The sequence below is a fragment of the Juglans regia genome, chromosome 7 (genome assembly GCF_001411555.2).
Source record: "Juglans regia cultivar Chandler chromosome 7, Walnut 2.0, whole genome shotgun sequence".
Lineage (NCBI taxonomy): Eukaryota > Viridiplantae > Streptophyta > Magnoliopsida > Fagales > Juglandaceae > Juglans > Juglans regia.
In genome coordinates, this window is record NC_049907.1 from 32,074,041 (window position 1) to 32,092,116 (window position 18,076).

An 18,076-nucleotide genomic window follows, 5' to 3' on the forward strand; every position below is an offset into this window, starting at 1 on the left:
ACAATTAGATCGTTCGAACGTCAAACCATACGTTCGAACGTCCTCACGCTAAAACGAACAAATCGTTCGAACGGTAAAGCGATTAACGTTCGAACAAAGAACTTGCATTCGAACACTCATTCGTTTACATTCGAAATAACGTCCGAACATTAAACACGCTAGGTTTGAACATTTACGTTTACGTTCGAACAAATATTCGAACGTTTATTGTAATTAACGTTCGGACGCATTAACATTCGAACGTAAATATGATATGTTAGAACGATAATCAACGAACGTCAAATTCTCTCATTCGAAAGCCAATCGATTGGGTTAACGTCCGAATGTAAATATGATACGTTCAAATGATATTCAACGAACGTCAAATTCTCTCATTCGAACGCCAATCGGTCGGGTATAACGTCCGAACGTGATTTTCTATGACAGTTCATAACTGTCACAAAAAAAGGAACGTTCGAATGTTGTACCGAATGGAACACTTCCAACCGTCACTAAAAATATTTTTTGTGACTGTTGAACAGTAAACCGTCACCAAATGTTTTCTGTGACGCACTTTAGGTGATGGTCGTGGTGACGGTTTCAAACCGTCACCAAATATGTTTAGTGACGGTTTGCCATTTTTTTGTGACAGTTTCCTCTGTCACAAAAGACAAATTTTGTTGTAGTGTTTGTCTCTCTTTTTCTGGGAGGGGGTTGAGTATATATATCCATTATATTATTATATCATATCATTCCAGCTTCAATATGTTTTGCTTTTATTACTATATATTTAGTTTGAGTCTCTCACCGATCGATGATCTCTTCATGCCCTTCTCAACTGATCTCACTGTAGAACAAATTCTAAGTACTTCTTCCTCAAAAACTGTTCATTCACTATATGTATGCCCTCTCATTAATCAATTAGAAACACCATATTATATATATATATATATGATCATATATCACTTGCGGGCGCTGCAAAACAAAAGTCACTTGCATATATATATATATACACATATATATACATGATCATGAGTACTAGGACAGACAACTCGAACTTTAGATTTTTAGTAGTCTCTTCATGCTGTTTTGAGTTTTGCTAATTCGTTTATCATCATCATTATATATAATACTCTTTTGTCGTAACCTAGCTAGCAGCTTGCTGCCTGATGTCTATGTCGTTCTTGAAATTGAAAGTAAGGTTTAAGATTAATTATTCTGGTTGGTTTAGTAGTACTACTAGTCACAAACTAAACAGTTAAGCAACCTTTTATTTATTTTTTCCAGCATTCCAAGCTAGACTTTATTATATATTATGTACAACGTCCTTGTACAAAGCCATCGAAATGAGGGTAAATATTGATGCATGAACCTCTTTAGCTAGCCACGTTGAAATTTCCTAATTCGCATGTGTTGGAATTCGATGATCTGTGCATGCATTCTGCAACAAATTATTTACCATTGGGTGTACAGTACTAGTAGTTTATATATACGTACGTTCCTATTAATTTGATCCCATCATGTCGCATCACATGCATTAATTATATGCTCAGAGGCAATATCAAATTGAAATTAAATTAGTATATATATATAGGATATTGTACATTCGTTATTGACTTATTGTAGCAGTACTACCTACTCGCGTTAACAACTTTCAAAACTGTTCAAATTAATTCAGGACCTTATGATAATTAAATTGGATATTACGAATTGAACCATGCCTTGCTTTGATAATCTCATGAAACTGTCTCACCAATCAGGACAAAACTAACCACTATTTGCTTCATGATCTTAGAAATCACTCGGAGTTTTGTTTGCCTAAAATATATATGATGTAGTATATATTCTGTAATTTGAATATTATTGCATAATTAAATTAGATGACATTAGAAAAGATATTGGACTTTTAATTTTTTTCCTCTTTCTACAATATCATGTGCACGACCTAATTATAATTGCCTGTGTTGCAATATCATACTTAAAATTAACATATTATAACTAACTGAGTTGATCATGTTATTAAACTTGTTCATGTTTCATACAGTGTGACTTTGCTTGAGCCAATAAAGAGTAATGGTGCCAAAAATATTAATACTTAAGAGGGCAGAGAATCATGTACAAGATCAACTTCATATATAAGGCTTTTACCTAGCATCTCTCTCTCTCTCTCTCTCTCTATATATATATATATATACACTCATTGATCAATGACTGATCAAGCTGCATATATATATTTTTGAGACATCTTCCCCATTAATTAAGGAGAATATGATCTTCTCCATTACACTTGAGATTAATGGATATAATACATATAATGTAAAATATTGATCAGTTTTTTGATCATTTCAGATTATATATCATGCTGACAAGTACTGAATTAATTAAAATACTTCATAGTTTACACTAGATATAATATATATATATATATAGAGAGAGAGAGAGAGAGGTGACCAGTGCATGCACAAGCTACTAGTTATACTCATGTTAATTCTACATAATATCACAAGGTTGAACTATATTTGCAGGGAATTAGGGATCAATTTTGCAATCAGTCTGCAAGTACATACTAGCATGCATATTTGCCTTAAAAATTAAGAATGTTTTTCCTTTTTCTTTTCGTTTACTATACTAGACGTACATTTATAATATCCGGTAGCTTGCATAATATATTGCATGGTAAAGTACTAGTACTCATGCGGAAGCATTATATTTGAGACAGACTCTAGATCTACATTCAATCACGAGATTAATTTGTAATCCATGCAAGTATTAATTCAAGATATAGCTCTAGCTAGCTAGCTAGGATGAAAACAGCTAATTAATTGGTTTTACAATTCTCACGTACAGAAATGCATGGTAATTAAGTTATCATCTTGTTTCTTTTCTTTGACTGGAACAAGGGATATTGTTGGCGCTGAGATCAGAAATATCTGATTATGATTTTCATGACTAACTGATCATAATTAATATCTGCTTAAGATCATTAGGTTTTTATATGTTAAACAAGACCCATGCATGATGCATGAGCTTCCATGAATGTTGAAGGCAAAAACTCATGAAGGGTTTCAGTGAATTACACACACACAAACACATAGACATATATATAGATATATATATATATATTTATATAGGTCATGTGTATAAAGCATGGGCTGATGATCACTAGATTATGCATGTTTATTGAGTATATATGAACTAGCTAGCTTGTCATGGTTATCCAAATTAATTGGATACTTCTATATATATATATATATATATATATATATATATATATATATTCTATAATTTTACTGGGTTTGAGAGGCCGAGCATCATCATTTGCATAAAGAATGATCTAATTAGATTACATTGAATCTAATTAGATTACAACTTGAATACAATTCTAGTACCCTGGCCGTTTGCAGTGTGCAATTTACTTCAAGAATAGGGGATCTTCCATTGAATGAATGTGTAATTTGCTTGAGAATTATTTAGTTTGTTATCTTTTGCCAATTTAGCCAAGTTTGTGATGACAGCACACTAGGAGGCATTACTTCCTAAATGTCCTGGTTAATTTGGACCATTCCCTTAAACAAATAGTAGCATGATGATGAACTAATTGGTTTAACATGTTGATTAGTTTAATTATTGAACTATGATGACATTTTCACTCTCGGAAACAACTAGTACCACTTCACCAGAAGCGTGGGCGAGGAGCTGCAAAGAGCATAGAGTTTGAAAAGGTGTGAAAGTATGGAAAGATATCCTTGAGGATAAAGGACGGTGAAACTGCACCTTGTTGTGAAAATGCTACCTTGTTTACTACAAGGGTTACCTGGTTGGTCAAGCACCATGTGGACTTGAGTCATGCTAGCTGGCACGATGTACCAGCTAATGAGAAGGAAGAATTAATTACACGCATTCAGGTAAAAGTAGGAGAATGCAATACATGTTCAAATAGAGTAGATGAAAGCCTAACATTGGTAATGTAAAACTCGGGGCTGGGAGATTATAATTAATACTCTTAATGTTTGTCTATAGGCTAACTTCATCCTCGACTGGACCAAGAAGAACCATCGTGATACGGTTACGAAGACACTACGCAAGCGGTTTAATCATATTCGCTATGATTTACATAGAACCTACAAGCAATATGAGAGCAATGAAGAAGCACTTGCGAATGTGCCACCGTCGGTGACACCAGCCACTTAGGTAGAGTTATGTGCTCGATATTCAAGCAATGACTTTAAGGTAAGTTGGCAGTCGTATACTTAATTAACATGCTGTGGAATTTTTTGATAAAATAGTCACCTGTATTAAATGTTAGTTAGAACGGTTAGTTTTTGTTAAAATAGTCAACTATATCCACTTATGTTTTTAGTCATATAATCCTCTTGACACCTCTACATTCAATGGATGTATATCATGTCCTATGTATTAGGGAGAAGCAACAAAACAATCACACGGCTGGACGAAGGTCATTTGTGCGGCTAATGGAGATGAGGGTAAGTCTCCATTTTGGTTGCAAGATGCACACTGACTATATGTAACATTATTATTTCTTTGTGCTGCGTGATATGTTAGGCTTCTTCAAAGTTGTGTATTTCCTTTGTGTTCTCTATATATCAATGACTAATATAATTACTTGCACATTTAGTTATGAAAAAACAGAAAAAACACTCAACAATCGTTATTATTTGTACTTTGTAAGTCTAATCTCAACAATTAATTTGATAGCTTGAATGAGAGTTTTGTCTTGCAGATTTGAGTTCCATTGTGAATGCTAGCTACTTGTACTCTTTTAATTTGTACTCCATAATGGTGTTCATTTATTCAATCTAAGTTAGTATGTAATTTATTTTATTTGCAGTCTAGGAATGTGGAGAATTTGGTTGATTTCTTTAAAGAAGTCAGGTGGTCAAAGAAGAATGACAAATTTGTGACTCCCATGACGGAAGAGAAATATGTGAGTGTTAATTAAGTAAAATCCCATGATGTTCGAGATAAATTGATGTCTATATTTTAAGTGCTAAGAACATATTACGAGCAATTAACCTGTGTGATGTTTTCCAATGGTTGATAGAATGAGATGGTAGCAAAGATGGCAGAGCTGGAGCCTGAGAAGCGAACTAAGGAGGCTGCAACAACAATATTTAAGGAAGTTTTGGGCCACAGGCCAGGGTATGTACAGGGTCTCGGCGAGATGGTTATTCACGAGTCATCTAGACAATAAACTAATGCCTGAATAGTATAATTAATTGAACGTGCAGAAATAAGTGAGAAAGGAGCTGCACATTATAAGGCTTTACATGATGACTTACGAGCGGATGTCATGTTATTAATGGAGAAACAAGACAAGTACGACAAGTTTATGGAGAGATATGAGTTAGAGAGGCAGACCCAGGGAGAGTCTCATAGAGAGACTCAGGGACCTGCATAGCCAGTTACTAAATTTGAGGATAACAATTTTTTGTCAATTTTGATAAGGAGATGAAAGTTGAAATAATATAACAACAAAATGTCTCCCATATCTCCAGAACCTCCTCTTTTGTACATCAGTTACTGGTGTGGGGTAGGTAGTATATTTTTTGGTTGAGGATATTTTGTAGCTTTTGTCTGGCGATGTACGTTGCTTTTGCCACCAACATGCACATTGGAAGTTCTTGGTCATCAATGTACATTGAAATTGCTACAGCAAGGTAAGTTATCAGTACAAATGTAGCCTTTTAATAATATTATTAGTACCTGACTGACCTGCAGATTTTCATTTATTCTTGTTCTGACATTGTTGCTTTTTATGTATCTTTCAACATCGATATGACTAAGAATAAATAACTTGTTTCATCATTATTCTGAATTTTTTTTTTGTTTGGTCAATGAAGTTACTGAATGCGAGATATCATAGAGGAAATCACCTTAGGTGAGTGCAGCGGACTTGGTATTTACTAGTTCCAATAAGCGCAAATTATGTACTTCTCATATAAAAAATCATAAGTGCATATGGTTTTTCACCTATATAATTTGTTCTTTTTGGTGCGTACTTTGTTTGGCAGGATCAAATTGCCAAGTGTTGGATTTTTCTCACATTGGGTACTGTGATTTTGGAAGCTAGCTTTATACCAGACTAAAGAGCTAGCGTACGTAGAGACTTTCTGAAATGGACTCGTTAGTCTTCTGAATCATGTAAAAGGTAGCTCCAATTTCAGGTAAGATCCTTGTATTAATTGTCAAAGAGTTTCTACGTGTTCTATATATGTACATAATATATACATAGTTGGTTATTTTATTTAGAGATGCAAAGGAAAAAGAAGAGATGCTATCTTTTATTAATTGAATGCCTTGTAACTTGGGCCTTGAATATTATGTTTTTGCAGAAATACATTGCATTTCTTTACAGTTGTGTTGAAGCACTTGAAGTAAAATCGGGGAACCAAATTCAACTCTTCCCATACTTGTTGGAATATGGTGATTAGAAAGAAAAACACTTGCAATGAAGAAGCTGGTGCATTCATGAAGCCAACTTGTTGTTAGACATTTATAGTTTGAACGAAAAACACTTGTAAATTTATATTCCATTGTGATATGTTGGATGGTATTATGTAAAACGTACACTTAAATCTTGGTGAATTTTAAATATGTACATCGAGGTTATTGAATGATGTTGACATATAATATATATGTGCAATCAGATATAAATTTATCCAAATCTAGTATTTATAATTTATTAGCAAGCAATTATCTGTTATGAAATTACAAATATCAGGGAAAATAACACCACGACAAAATACAAGCAAATAGAATGGGTTTTGAAAAAAAAAAAAAAAAACCATTTCCGGCGAACGTAACTCGCTGAAAATAAATACAGCAAGTAATGAGGAGACATTATTTGCAATTATTTGCGGCGACTATATCATCGCCGCAATAATCGACTTCGTGTTTCTGGCAAATGTCAATTATCACCAGTAATGGAACTTTTCCGGCGACTTAAATTCGCCACAAAGATTATATTTCCAGCGATTTGTAGTCACTGGAATAGACTTGAGCAACTATGATAAAAACCTTTACTGGCGATATAGATGTATTTCCGGCGATATATACTCGCCGGAAATATACAGCATTTCTGTCCGTTTTCGAAGATCGGCACAAAATGTCTTACTTGGCTGTTTAAAAGCGGCGACATTTGGGAAAACTTATTTAGCCGGAATAACGTTTTTGCGGTGAAGGTTGGTAGTATTTGCAGCGATTTTCTTCGCCAGAAATAAGTTTATTTCTTGTAGTGATTGCATTGTTTCTGTTTTGTGGAAAAGAATCATGCAATATGAAACTTGCAAACTAATATATAGCATCACATCAGTAAAATATTAACTCCATCTTGGGTTTATGAGGAAAATAGTGGAAAAGTCAAACTCCCCCATTACCGTATGAGCCATTTGGTTGGGTTTTAAAATATTTCCCACCGTCTCGATTTGTAGATAAATGCAAATGTTTTTGCTTATTCCATTAAGGGTAATGATGATTTTTTTATAAATAATTTTTTATGTGTATAATATTTACTTACTATTTAAAAAAAAAATTAACATTTCAGTCAAAAGTTCAAAGTTATTAGGTAGACCTAAAAAATATTATACTCACCCGCTAAGGGGAATGATATACGTATTCAGCCTACCCTCACTACAAGAAATAATGCTATTTTCGGCGACAGAAGTCGCCGCAGATACAACCCAACCCAACATTGCCGCTATTAAGTAATTCCAGCTAAATATATTTGCCCACACTTTACCACTTCTAAAGAGCCAAGTAAGACAATTTGTGCCATTTTTGCAAACGAACAGAAATACTACACATTTTCAGCGATATCTCTCGCTGGAAATGTCATAAATGATCGCCAGTAAAAGGTTTGTCAAAATAGATCTACTAGTCGCTTAAGTATATTTCCGACGATTAATATTGCTGAAAATATAATACTTCCAGTGAATTTAAGTCGTCGATAAAACTCAATACACATTATTGGCGATAGTTGACTTCTGTCGGAAATATGAAGTCCAATATTTGCGGCGATAATACACTCACTTCAAATAATGTCTTGGCGAGTCATTAAGCACCAGAAGACATTTGCGGCGTCGTTTTTACTCGCCTCTAAAACATTTTCGGCGAGTTATTTTTGTCGAAAATGTTTTTTTTTTTCAAAACCTGGTCAGTTTGCTTGTATTTTGTTGTTGTTGTATTTTCCTTGATACTTATCTCTTTCATAAAAGTTAATTTTTTACTAATAAATTAAAAATGCTACGTTTGGATAAATTTATATCTGATTGTGTATATATGTCAACATCATTCAAATAACCTCGATGTACATATTTGAAATTCACCAGGATTTAAGACTAAGTTTTACACAATACCATCCAACATTTCACAATGGAATATAAATTTACAGGTGTTTTACGTTCTAACTATAAATGTCTAATAGCAAGTTGTCTTCATGAATGCATCAATTTCTTCATTACAAGTGTTTTTCTTTCTAACAGCCATTTTTCAATGAGTGTGGGAAGAACTGAATTTGGTTCACCGGTTTTACTTCAAGTGCTTGAACACAATTGTAAAGAAATGCAATATATTTATGCAAAAACATAATATTCAAGGCCTAAGTTACAAAGCATTCAATTCACATAAACAACGGGCTCAAAAATCGTGCATTATTTTTCCTTCCATGGTGTTCAAATTCAATTATTTTATTCAATACAACAGAAACACCGCATACCCACTCATTTTGGAAATGTAAAAAAGTTTGCTGCAACAAAATCATAAATAAAATCAAAATTACAAAACTCAAAGTTGTAACCTTTATGAATAAAAATTACAATACTCAAATTTGTAACCATCAACATTTTACACATGTCAATCATCCCACAAAATATAAAACACCAATTGTGCTGTTTTTAGGATTCATATTATATATATCTATACATATATATATACATATATATGCGTAGATCCCAAGACGTTATAAATACAAATACAAATACATATTGTAAGGTTTGGTTTTGTGCAAACTATATTTATATATCTATAAAAGATATAAGTTACTAAGTCGGGCCACTTTCCATTTGGATTATAATCCAACATTTCACTCAAAATACATACAAAGCTCAATGTCAGCTAGCTAGCTCTACATGATTCAACTCACTTATATATTCTGTAATATGCTGCAACACGTATGCATGATGATTAATTAATGTCGATCTGGAAATTAAAACCTATTTTTCTCTACATATAATATAAGAGATCATATATGTACGACCACAATTCTAGCAAAACTTGGCCACAATCATAGTGAATGATCACAATCAACACACATTATCATAAGTCGATCACAAACCATAATCGTTCTCTCTCCACAAAATGCATGCATTATTGAAGTTTTGTAATAGGAATTATCTCTCTTTCTCGATTTGATCTCTCTCTAAACATATATATATATAGACTAACATAGGACAATAGTACCTAATGATCTATTTGTCGCGTTTTATTTTTATATGCATTAAAAGATAGCATCTCTAAATAAAATAACAAACTATGTATATATTATGTACATATATAGAACATGTAGAAACTTTTTGACAATTAATACAAGGGTCTCACTTGAAATTGGAGCTACCTTATACTTGATTCAAAAGACTAACAAGGCCATTTCAGAAAGTCTCTAAGTACGCTAGCTCTTTAGTCTGGTCTAAAGCCAGCTTTCAAAATCACAGTACCCAATGTGATCAAAATCCAACACTTGGCAATTTGATCCCGCCAATCAAAGTATGCACCAAAAAAATGAGGATGATATAGGTGAAAAATCATATGCACTTATGATTTTTTATATGAGAAGTACATAATTTGCACTTATTGGAACTGGTAAATACCAAGTTCGCTGCACTCACCAAAGGTGATTTCCTCTGTGATATCTCACGTTCAGTAACTCTATTCACAAAATGGAAAAAATTAAGAGAATAATGATGAAACACGTTATTTTTTCTTGGTCATATAGATGTTGGAAGATACATAAAAAGAAACAATGTAAGAACAAGAATAAATGAAAATCTACAGTTTAGTCATGTACTAATAATATTATTAAAAGGCTACGTATGTATTGATGAGACTCTCCCTGGGTCTGCCTCTCTAACTCATATCTCTCCATAAACTTGTCGTACTCGACTTGTTTCTCCATTACTAGCATGTCATTCACTCGTAAGTCATCATGTAGAGCCTTATAATGTGCAGCTTCTTTCTCACTTTTTTTTTGCACGTTTAATTAATTCTACTATTTGGGCATTAGTTGATTGTCTAGATGACTCGGGAGTAACCATCTCGCCGAGACCCCATACATACCCTAGCCTGTGGCCCAAAATTTCCTTAAATATTGTTGCTGTAGCCTCCTTAGTCCACTTTTCAGGCTCTAGCTCTGTCATCTCATTCTATCAACCATTAGAAAATGTCACACAGGTTAGGTGCTTGTAATATGTACTAAGCACTAAAAATATGGACATCGATTTATCTCGAACATCACGAGATTTTACTTTTAACACATATTTCTCTTCCGTAGTGGTAGTCACAAATTTTTCATTCATCTTTGACCACCTGATTTCTTCAAAGAAATCAACTAAATTCTTCTAATTTCCAGATTGCAAATAAAGTAAATTACACACTAGCTTAGATTGAATATATGAAGACCATTATGGAGTACAATTTAAAGGAGTACAAGTAGTTAGAGCATTAGCATTGGATTGGTCATCTTATTCTTTAAATTTTGACTAATATGTAACTTTTTCACTTTTAACTAATCATTCAAAACTTGAAGTCTACATTGGATTAGTCATCACACTCTCTATAATAATAAAATATTATTATTTTTTATTATTTATATTTTTTAATTAATTTTTAATTAATTTTCATAATTTTCAGTAACCTCCAACAAATCATATTTATTTTTATTTTCACAATTTAACAATCTATAATATAATAATCTCATATGTATATAGATAGTAAAAATCTCATATGAATAAAAATCTCATATTTATAATATAATAATCTAAAAAAATACTTTTAGACTAGCTATAGTTCTTTTCATATTTGAAAAGAAGAATGAATTTACTATAGCTTATAGTTTGGATGAAAACAATTTAGCTAATTCAATGTGGAGCAAATATGGATGATATTTGTTAAATTTGAAGATGAAAAAGTATTTGGCTAATCCAATGCCAATGCTCTAAGCGTTCACAATGGAGAACTCAAATCTGCAAGAAATCCCTCATTCAAGCTATCAAATTAATTATTGGGATTAGATTTACAAAGTATAAACAATAACAATTGTTGAGTTTTTTTTTTTTTTTCATAACTAAATGTGCAAGTAATTATATTAGTCATTAATATATACAGAACACAAAGGAAATACACAACTTTGAAAAAGCCTAACATATCAATTATCACAAAGAAATGATAATGCTACATGCAGTTGATGTTCATCTTGCAACCCAAATGGAGACTTACCCTCATCTCCATTAGCCGCACAAATGACTTTCGTCCAGCCGTGTGCTTGTTTTGTTGCTTATCCCTATTACTTTTATTTCATTCAGATATCCGCTGCAGTCACATAGGACATGATATACATCCATTGAATGTAGGTGTCAAGAAGATTATATGACTAAAAACGTGTAACACCCCGTTCCCGGTAGTCCGGAGAGTTAATTCTTAATACCTCAAATCAACTTAAATAGTACAACTATAAAATCTGAAAAATCCAACAAAATATTAATCAATTTAATCAATCCAAATATCTAAGTTTCTCCATGGGGACAATAAAGAAAAACTCAATAACATAAATTAAAAACTCTCTAAAACTCGAAATTATCCTTAACTCATCAAATCAAAATACCCGAAATATAAATTCAGTTTACTAACTACGACTCTCAAATAAGCACTTGTACCCTCGGGTACTTATTCCACTCTGATTATCACACCTGCTAAAACTTTATACTCTTGTTCTCCAGTTGAACCATCAAAATTATCTGAAAAATATATGGAGATAAGGGATGAGTTATCAACAACTTAGTAAGCAGAGGACATATACTAGTGTGTAAACGTGAGCATTTACAGAGTTCAGAATACAGAACAAAAATATTTTCTTTCAGAATGCAGAATCAGAATAATGTTTCAAAATACAGCGTCAGAACATGTTATCAAAAATATCAGAGCGAAAGTTCGAAAATATTCATAATCAAAATCCCTTTGGCATAACATAAACTGAAACATCACATCTTATCTTATCATATTAGAACAAATACCATGTTTAACTCCCGTGGTAGGGTTGTGCAAACCCCAGTAGCTAACTGAGCAGAAATAGAATGTGAATCTTCCCCTTATTCATTCTCGGAGCCCCGAGTGTGCACATAGGAAAGACCACGCAAAAAACCACTTTGTTTTCAAAGTGGGTGCACCAGAAATAGAAAAGTTGGTACCAACCCGAACAGAGGCCACAGTTTTACACCCGTGGTAAGGTCAGAATGGAACAAAAATAGAAACAGAATGTTATGCCAGAGGTTTTCAGAAATCACATCAGATCATATCAGAGTGCATAAAATCTTCAGAACAGAACAAAATCATATCACATTATAATTTATGCACAAAATTTCATATTCGCTCTCTTTTCAAAGTTCAGAAACAAAATATAAAAAATAAGCTCATGTCTACACCAGTCATGACAGAAAATAATTTATTCTTAAACATATTCTTATGAGTAATGCAGAACAATTAACTAAGGTAGTTCAAATTTATTTTCGACATCAAACATATGTATATTTTCTAAAAATAACCTCAGCTCATTTTATTTTAATGCAAAGTCTAGCATAGGAACCCCGCTTACCTGGACTTCTTAACTTTTTCAAAATTTTCTTAAAAATGCCGAACAAATATTAATCTTCACCTATAACACAATCACATAATTTTCATAAATTTCCAATCGAACACATATCTCAATATTTAAGCCTAAGAAGCTAAAATAACCTATTTTAATTCCTCAAAAACCTAAATTCTCATTATTCCTAAAATACCAACATCACTTTCTAACTCATCAATATCCAACATAATAACTCCGACTAAAACATTAAATTCTGATTTATTTACAATTGAGATCTTACTATAATTTATAAAACTAAAATAGCGTAACTATATCGAAATCATTATAAGTAGATGATCATACTTTTGTTTAAATCAAAAATATTCTCTTAAAAGGATTTAAAATAAGATTTTGCACTTACCAATCACTTCAAGAATTCATCAGTATTTTCATAAAAAAATTTCGTTAAAAAAATCAATCTTTTACAAAAACAACTTAACAAAATAAACCCACATGTGCCTAAGTCTAAAAATAAAAAATCACATGCAGTCCACGTTATATACCCATGATTTCAAAATCCAAAGTACATAATATAAACTCACAAAATTAAACACCCAAAACAATAAATCTAGAGGTATGCTTTAAGGGGTAAAAAGGTAATAATACATCCTACTATAGTTCACGTAAAATACATATACATATATATATATATATATATATATATACGCACATCTTGTAATGAACTACTAGAGAATGGAAATAAGAAAACTCAACAACAGTGCAGCGGCAACACTTACGGAGAGATGGCGGCACGACAGCGCGAAGGTAGCAGTAGACTACGGAAGTTGTGGGGTGGCGCTTGGTCACTGGATGAGACAGGAAGAGAGGGCGACGAGCAAAAGAGGCACACGGTGAGAGAAAGAGGGAGAGACCGAGAGAACGGAGACACCAACAAGAAATGGCGTGAGCTTACCGGGGAAACTTGAGGCGGCGTGAGGTGGACTGGGGTGATGAGACGTCCTCCTTGGCAGTTTCTATGGGGGCACAGCACGGAGGAGCTTTCAGTGGAGGGTGATTTCAGCGGCTCAAGGTGACTGAATATGCTTTGTTTTTGGATACCAAAACAGAGCAGTCTGAGGCTTGCAGTAGCGGCTATGGGGCGTTGGGCTACAGCTCCGTGTGGCTGGGCATGGTGGTGAGGTGTACCACGGTGGCTGAGAAGGGGTGCGCTGTTTGCAAAGAGGAGGAATTGCTGGGCTACGACTTTGAGTGGCAGGGTAGCGGCGTGAGGCTTCTACGCACAGAGGGTGACTCGTGACGATGATCTCCCTCTGCTGGTCGTGCGTGGTGGAGATTTTCAAAGTGGGTTATCTTTTGGTGTTGGTGGTTTGCGGTGGAGGTTTTAAGGTGGCAAAGTCGACGAGCATAGATCCGAGAATGCGGAGAGGCAGTGAACAAGAGGGGGTTAAGCGTGGTTTGCGTCGACTTTGTATGGGGGCAGTGAACGTAACAGAGCAGTTTCTCTAAGGCCAAAGTGTGAGTATATATGATGCAAAAACCCTAGAGATACGAGAGAGACGTGCATGTGGAGAGTGCTGAAAAAAAAAAGACGTGTGTGTGCATGATCGTGTGTGTGTGCAAGGAGTGGACGAGAGGAAACCTGTAATACCCGAATCCTACTACGTGGATTCTTACGTCAGCTATTAATATCTTTAAGTTAAATATTTTGAAATAAAGACTTTCAGTAATTTTATTAAACTATTTTAAGATGGGTGTGCTTTTATTTTTAAATGGGTCATTAAATAATTCATGGGTATGATTTTTTTATGACCTTACAATATTTCTTTCAAATGCTTTAATTTTATTCACCCAAGAAATGGCCAAACTCTTTTTAATCTTCACCATTCATTCCCTAGCTTATGGGACAAGTTTGATTATATTCATTGATTTTCATTCTCCCTTACCCGTAGCTTCCCCCATAAGCCAAGTGAATTCATTTCCTTCTCCTACAAGTTGGCTTCCTCAACAAGCCATTAGACTTCCCCATTCCTCTCTTCACCGTAAGCTTCCTCAAGAAGCTAAGAGGATTCTCCTTTCCTTCCTTCTCCTACACGCCAGTTCCAAGGGAAAAGAAAACAAAATTTCCTCCTCACCTCTCTTCATCTATCGATTTCCAAAGCACCTGAAGGAGAGAAAATCTCCTCAAGTCTCCTTCAGTACACGAAGAACCCTTCGGGTTCCCCTCTCCCAGCCGCGCGATACCTCTCGGTTCTTCAAGCCGATTCTTCCACTTTGTAAACCTAAGTTTCCACCGAAAGCCTTCAAGGAAACTTCATCGTCTTTGAGATTTTTGGGATTTCTCTTCCCTTTCGCATCTGCTGTGTTTCCGTGGCTTGAAAAGGGGATGAAATCAGGTGATGCTCTTTCCCTAAGATTTCTTGCGATTGAGTTTATTGAAGTTTCCTAGACTAGTTTCTTGTTGCTTCTCCTAGTGTTTTATCTAAGGGGTAGTGACCGAAACTCCTATTTTTCTGGGTAGACCAAGTATCTTGAAAAGGCTTTGCCATGAGTCATGCTCTGTTCTTGTTGAACCCGAGCTGTGTGTGTGTGCGTGTACGTCTATACTCTGTTTAGGGATTCAGCCGTGTGAGTGTTCTGTTTCATGAGGATAGTTGTGCTTGTGTGTGTTCTGTTATGGCCCTAAACCGTGTGGGTGTGTGCTCTGTTTTGAGGTGGTTTTTGCCATGGATCATGTTCTGTTTTGTATGTGGATCAAGAAGTCGTGTGTGTGTGTTTGGTCTCTGTTTTGGCCATGGGTTATGCCCTGTTTGAAGTGTTCCAGCCGTGTGTTTCTTATCATTGGGATGACATATTTTCTGGTCTAAGTTGTTAGTCACAAGTGATGACTATTTATCTATTGGGTATATGTGTACATGAAGAAAACCGTGTGTGTGTGTATGTCCTGTTTGTGTTCCAGCCGTGTGTCCCAAGGTTGAGGTTGTGTTTTCTCTTATGTTTTCTTGAGTCCAAGCTATGTTTTTAATCATGCTTTTATGTATTAAATTAATGAAGTTAAGATTATAAGTTTAGACATGTTTTCCTAAGATTTATGGCCTAAGTAAGCCACCAAAACTTTTAAATTAAATTGGTAAGCTTACTTAGAAACTCCAAGTTGCCAAGAGTTTGTATCCTTATATTTGTGCTATGTTCCAGAAAATACATGAGGTTTTCTTGAGTTCTACGTCTCTTGTACTAGTTAATTGGATGATTGATATTTGATTAAGTAAGGGATGTTTAAGACCATGAAAACATTGAGATTTGCTAGCTGTCCATGCATTACAGAAACTAGAAAACAGGTTCTGTTTTGGAAGCCTAAACCAGTCACTTTACCTTGCTAAACTTTACCCCTTCTTGTTTAATCAAAGATAAACTTTAGCATGAAAAACCATTGGAGAATGAGTGACAAAACCAACCCTCTTATGAGCATTACCTCTTGTGGGATCTATCTTCCATATGATGATGCAAAACTGTCAAAATGCCCTCCTTTATGAAAATTCCAGATTTATAGCACCTCTTCATTTTAACTTATGATTTCCATCTATTACCATTATAGAAAACAATAGCCTTTAAGAAATGGACAGCAAGCAAGCCTCATACTCTCATAGGTACTTAAATATTGTAATGAAGATACTAAGAGTTGACTTAGTGCCATGTATGTAGCTAAATAGGTTAAGGAAGAAGTCTTAATTCCACTTGGAATTTAAGTGAGCACGTATGGGTATTAGATAGTCAAATCTTAAGTGAAATGAATATTAATATGTTTATTTCATTTCATTGAATAGGAGTTTATTTTCAAGATTCAAGAAACTTACTTGTAAAGCCATGAGGTAAGTAGCTATGACCATGCTCCTTACACACAAAGCTCTTTTATGAAAAAGTCTCTCTCTCTCTCTTTTCAAATGTTTCTCTTATGAAAGAATAGATATGCATGTATAGTATGTATAAGCCTTTCTTGGTAACCCCTGTTAAGTACCTTGTTAATTACCATTGTGTGTATGTAAGGTAATGCATCATGAGATTTTATGCATGCTCTCTCAAATAAGTATGCCGTACCTATATGTATCATGACATGAAACATTCCTTTCAAAGAAACGCATATGCATTGGCACTAAATGAAGATGATGAAAACGTTACTTTTTCTAAAGAAAGGAAAGGAAAAGGAATGAAAGCATGGATGTATGAATGTACGTAATGGCCACATGTATGAAAACGGTACCAAATGAATGGGCAGATTGCAATGCCGGGTAAGTAGTACTGGAAGTGCACCTAGTGTTGCCCCCCATGAAAAAGGGGTTCCTAACCTGCGGCCGCGGGCGGGAATCCAGGTCCAAAAGACCGCTAACCCCAACACACGGGGTGTAATAGTGTGTATTGGCCCAAGAAAGTGAAACGTAAAGCAAAGTCATTTCTAAATAATGTTATGCATGAAAGCAAGTAATGTTTATGCATGAAAAGTATAGTTAAGCATAAAAGTACAGTTATGCATGAAAGTTAAGCATGAAAGTACAGTTAAGCATGAAAAGTACAGCTATGCATGAAAAGTACAGTTATTCTTAAATTGTTACGCATGAAAGCATTGTCAAGAATTAGCAAATATTGATGTATGCATGTTTTCAAAGGAAAAGATTATGTGATTAATAAGTTAACGGCATGGTGTACTGCTTACTGAGTATTAGACTCACTTTGTGTTTATGTTTTAAACGTCCAGGTATGAATGATGGGGCTGTGGAGCTAGGCACTGCTGAGGAGGGAAGGGCTGATGCTTAGTATTTCCCTGTCGGTTCGGTTTAATGATAATAGTTATGTTTTATGTTTTATGATGGGTCCCATGTCGGGACGTTTTGTTGGTTTGACTTAAAGACAATATGTCCTTGGGCATGATGTATATATTGAGGTGAGATGATAGTAATAGTGTAACTTCTATAGTGGGGTGATGGTAACCCCACATAAGAAGGTTAAACGTATTTTGGATATGTTGTAGGGACGAAGTCCCCTTTTTATTGGAACTAGTGATGTTTTAAATGAATGAATGGTGGACTCTGAGAGTCCTTTGGTAATATGTTGAACAGATTGTCTATCAGGTGCTTACTTTTAAATTAGAAACGCAGTGTACATGTACGACATGTTCACGCCCATCCCTTTACCCTTGTAGAAAATAAAATAAAATAAAATAAAGAAATACAT

At 34.4% G+C, this 18,076-nt stretch overlaps 1 protein-coding gene across 1 annotated transcript; it reads left to right on the top strand.

The window, feature by feature from the left end:
* Window positions 1-14,708: 14,708 nt before the first annotated feature.
* LOC108999448 lies at window positions 14,709-17,949 on the top strand. The gene is made up of 2 exons (XM_035691513.1): window positions 14,709-15,246; window positions 17,601-17,949. The coding sequence occupies exons 1-2, from the start codon at window positions 14,709-14,711 to the stop codon at window positions 17,657-17,659; spliced, it is 597 nt and encodes a 198-aa protein (XP_035547406.1). The 3' UTR covers window positions 17,660-17,949.
* The last annotated feature ends 127 nt before the right edge of the window (window positions 17,950-18,076 follow it).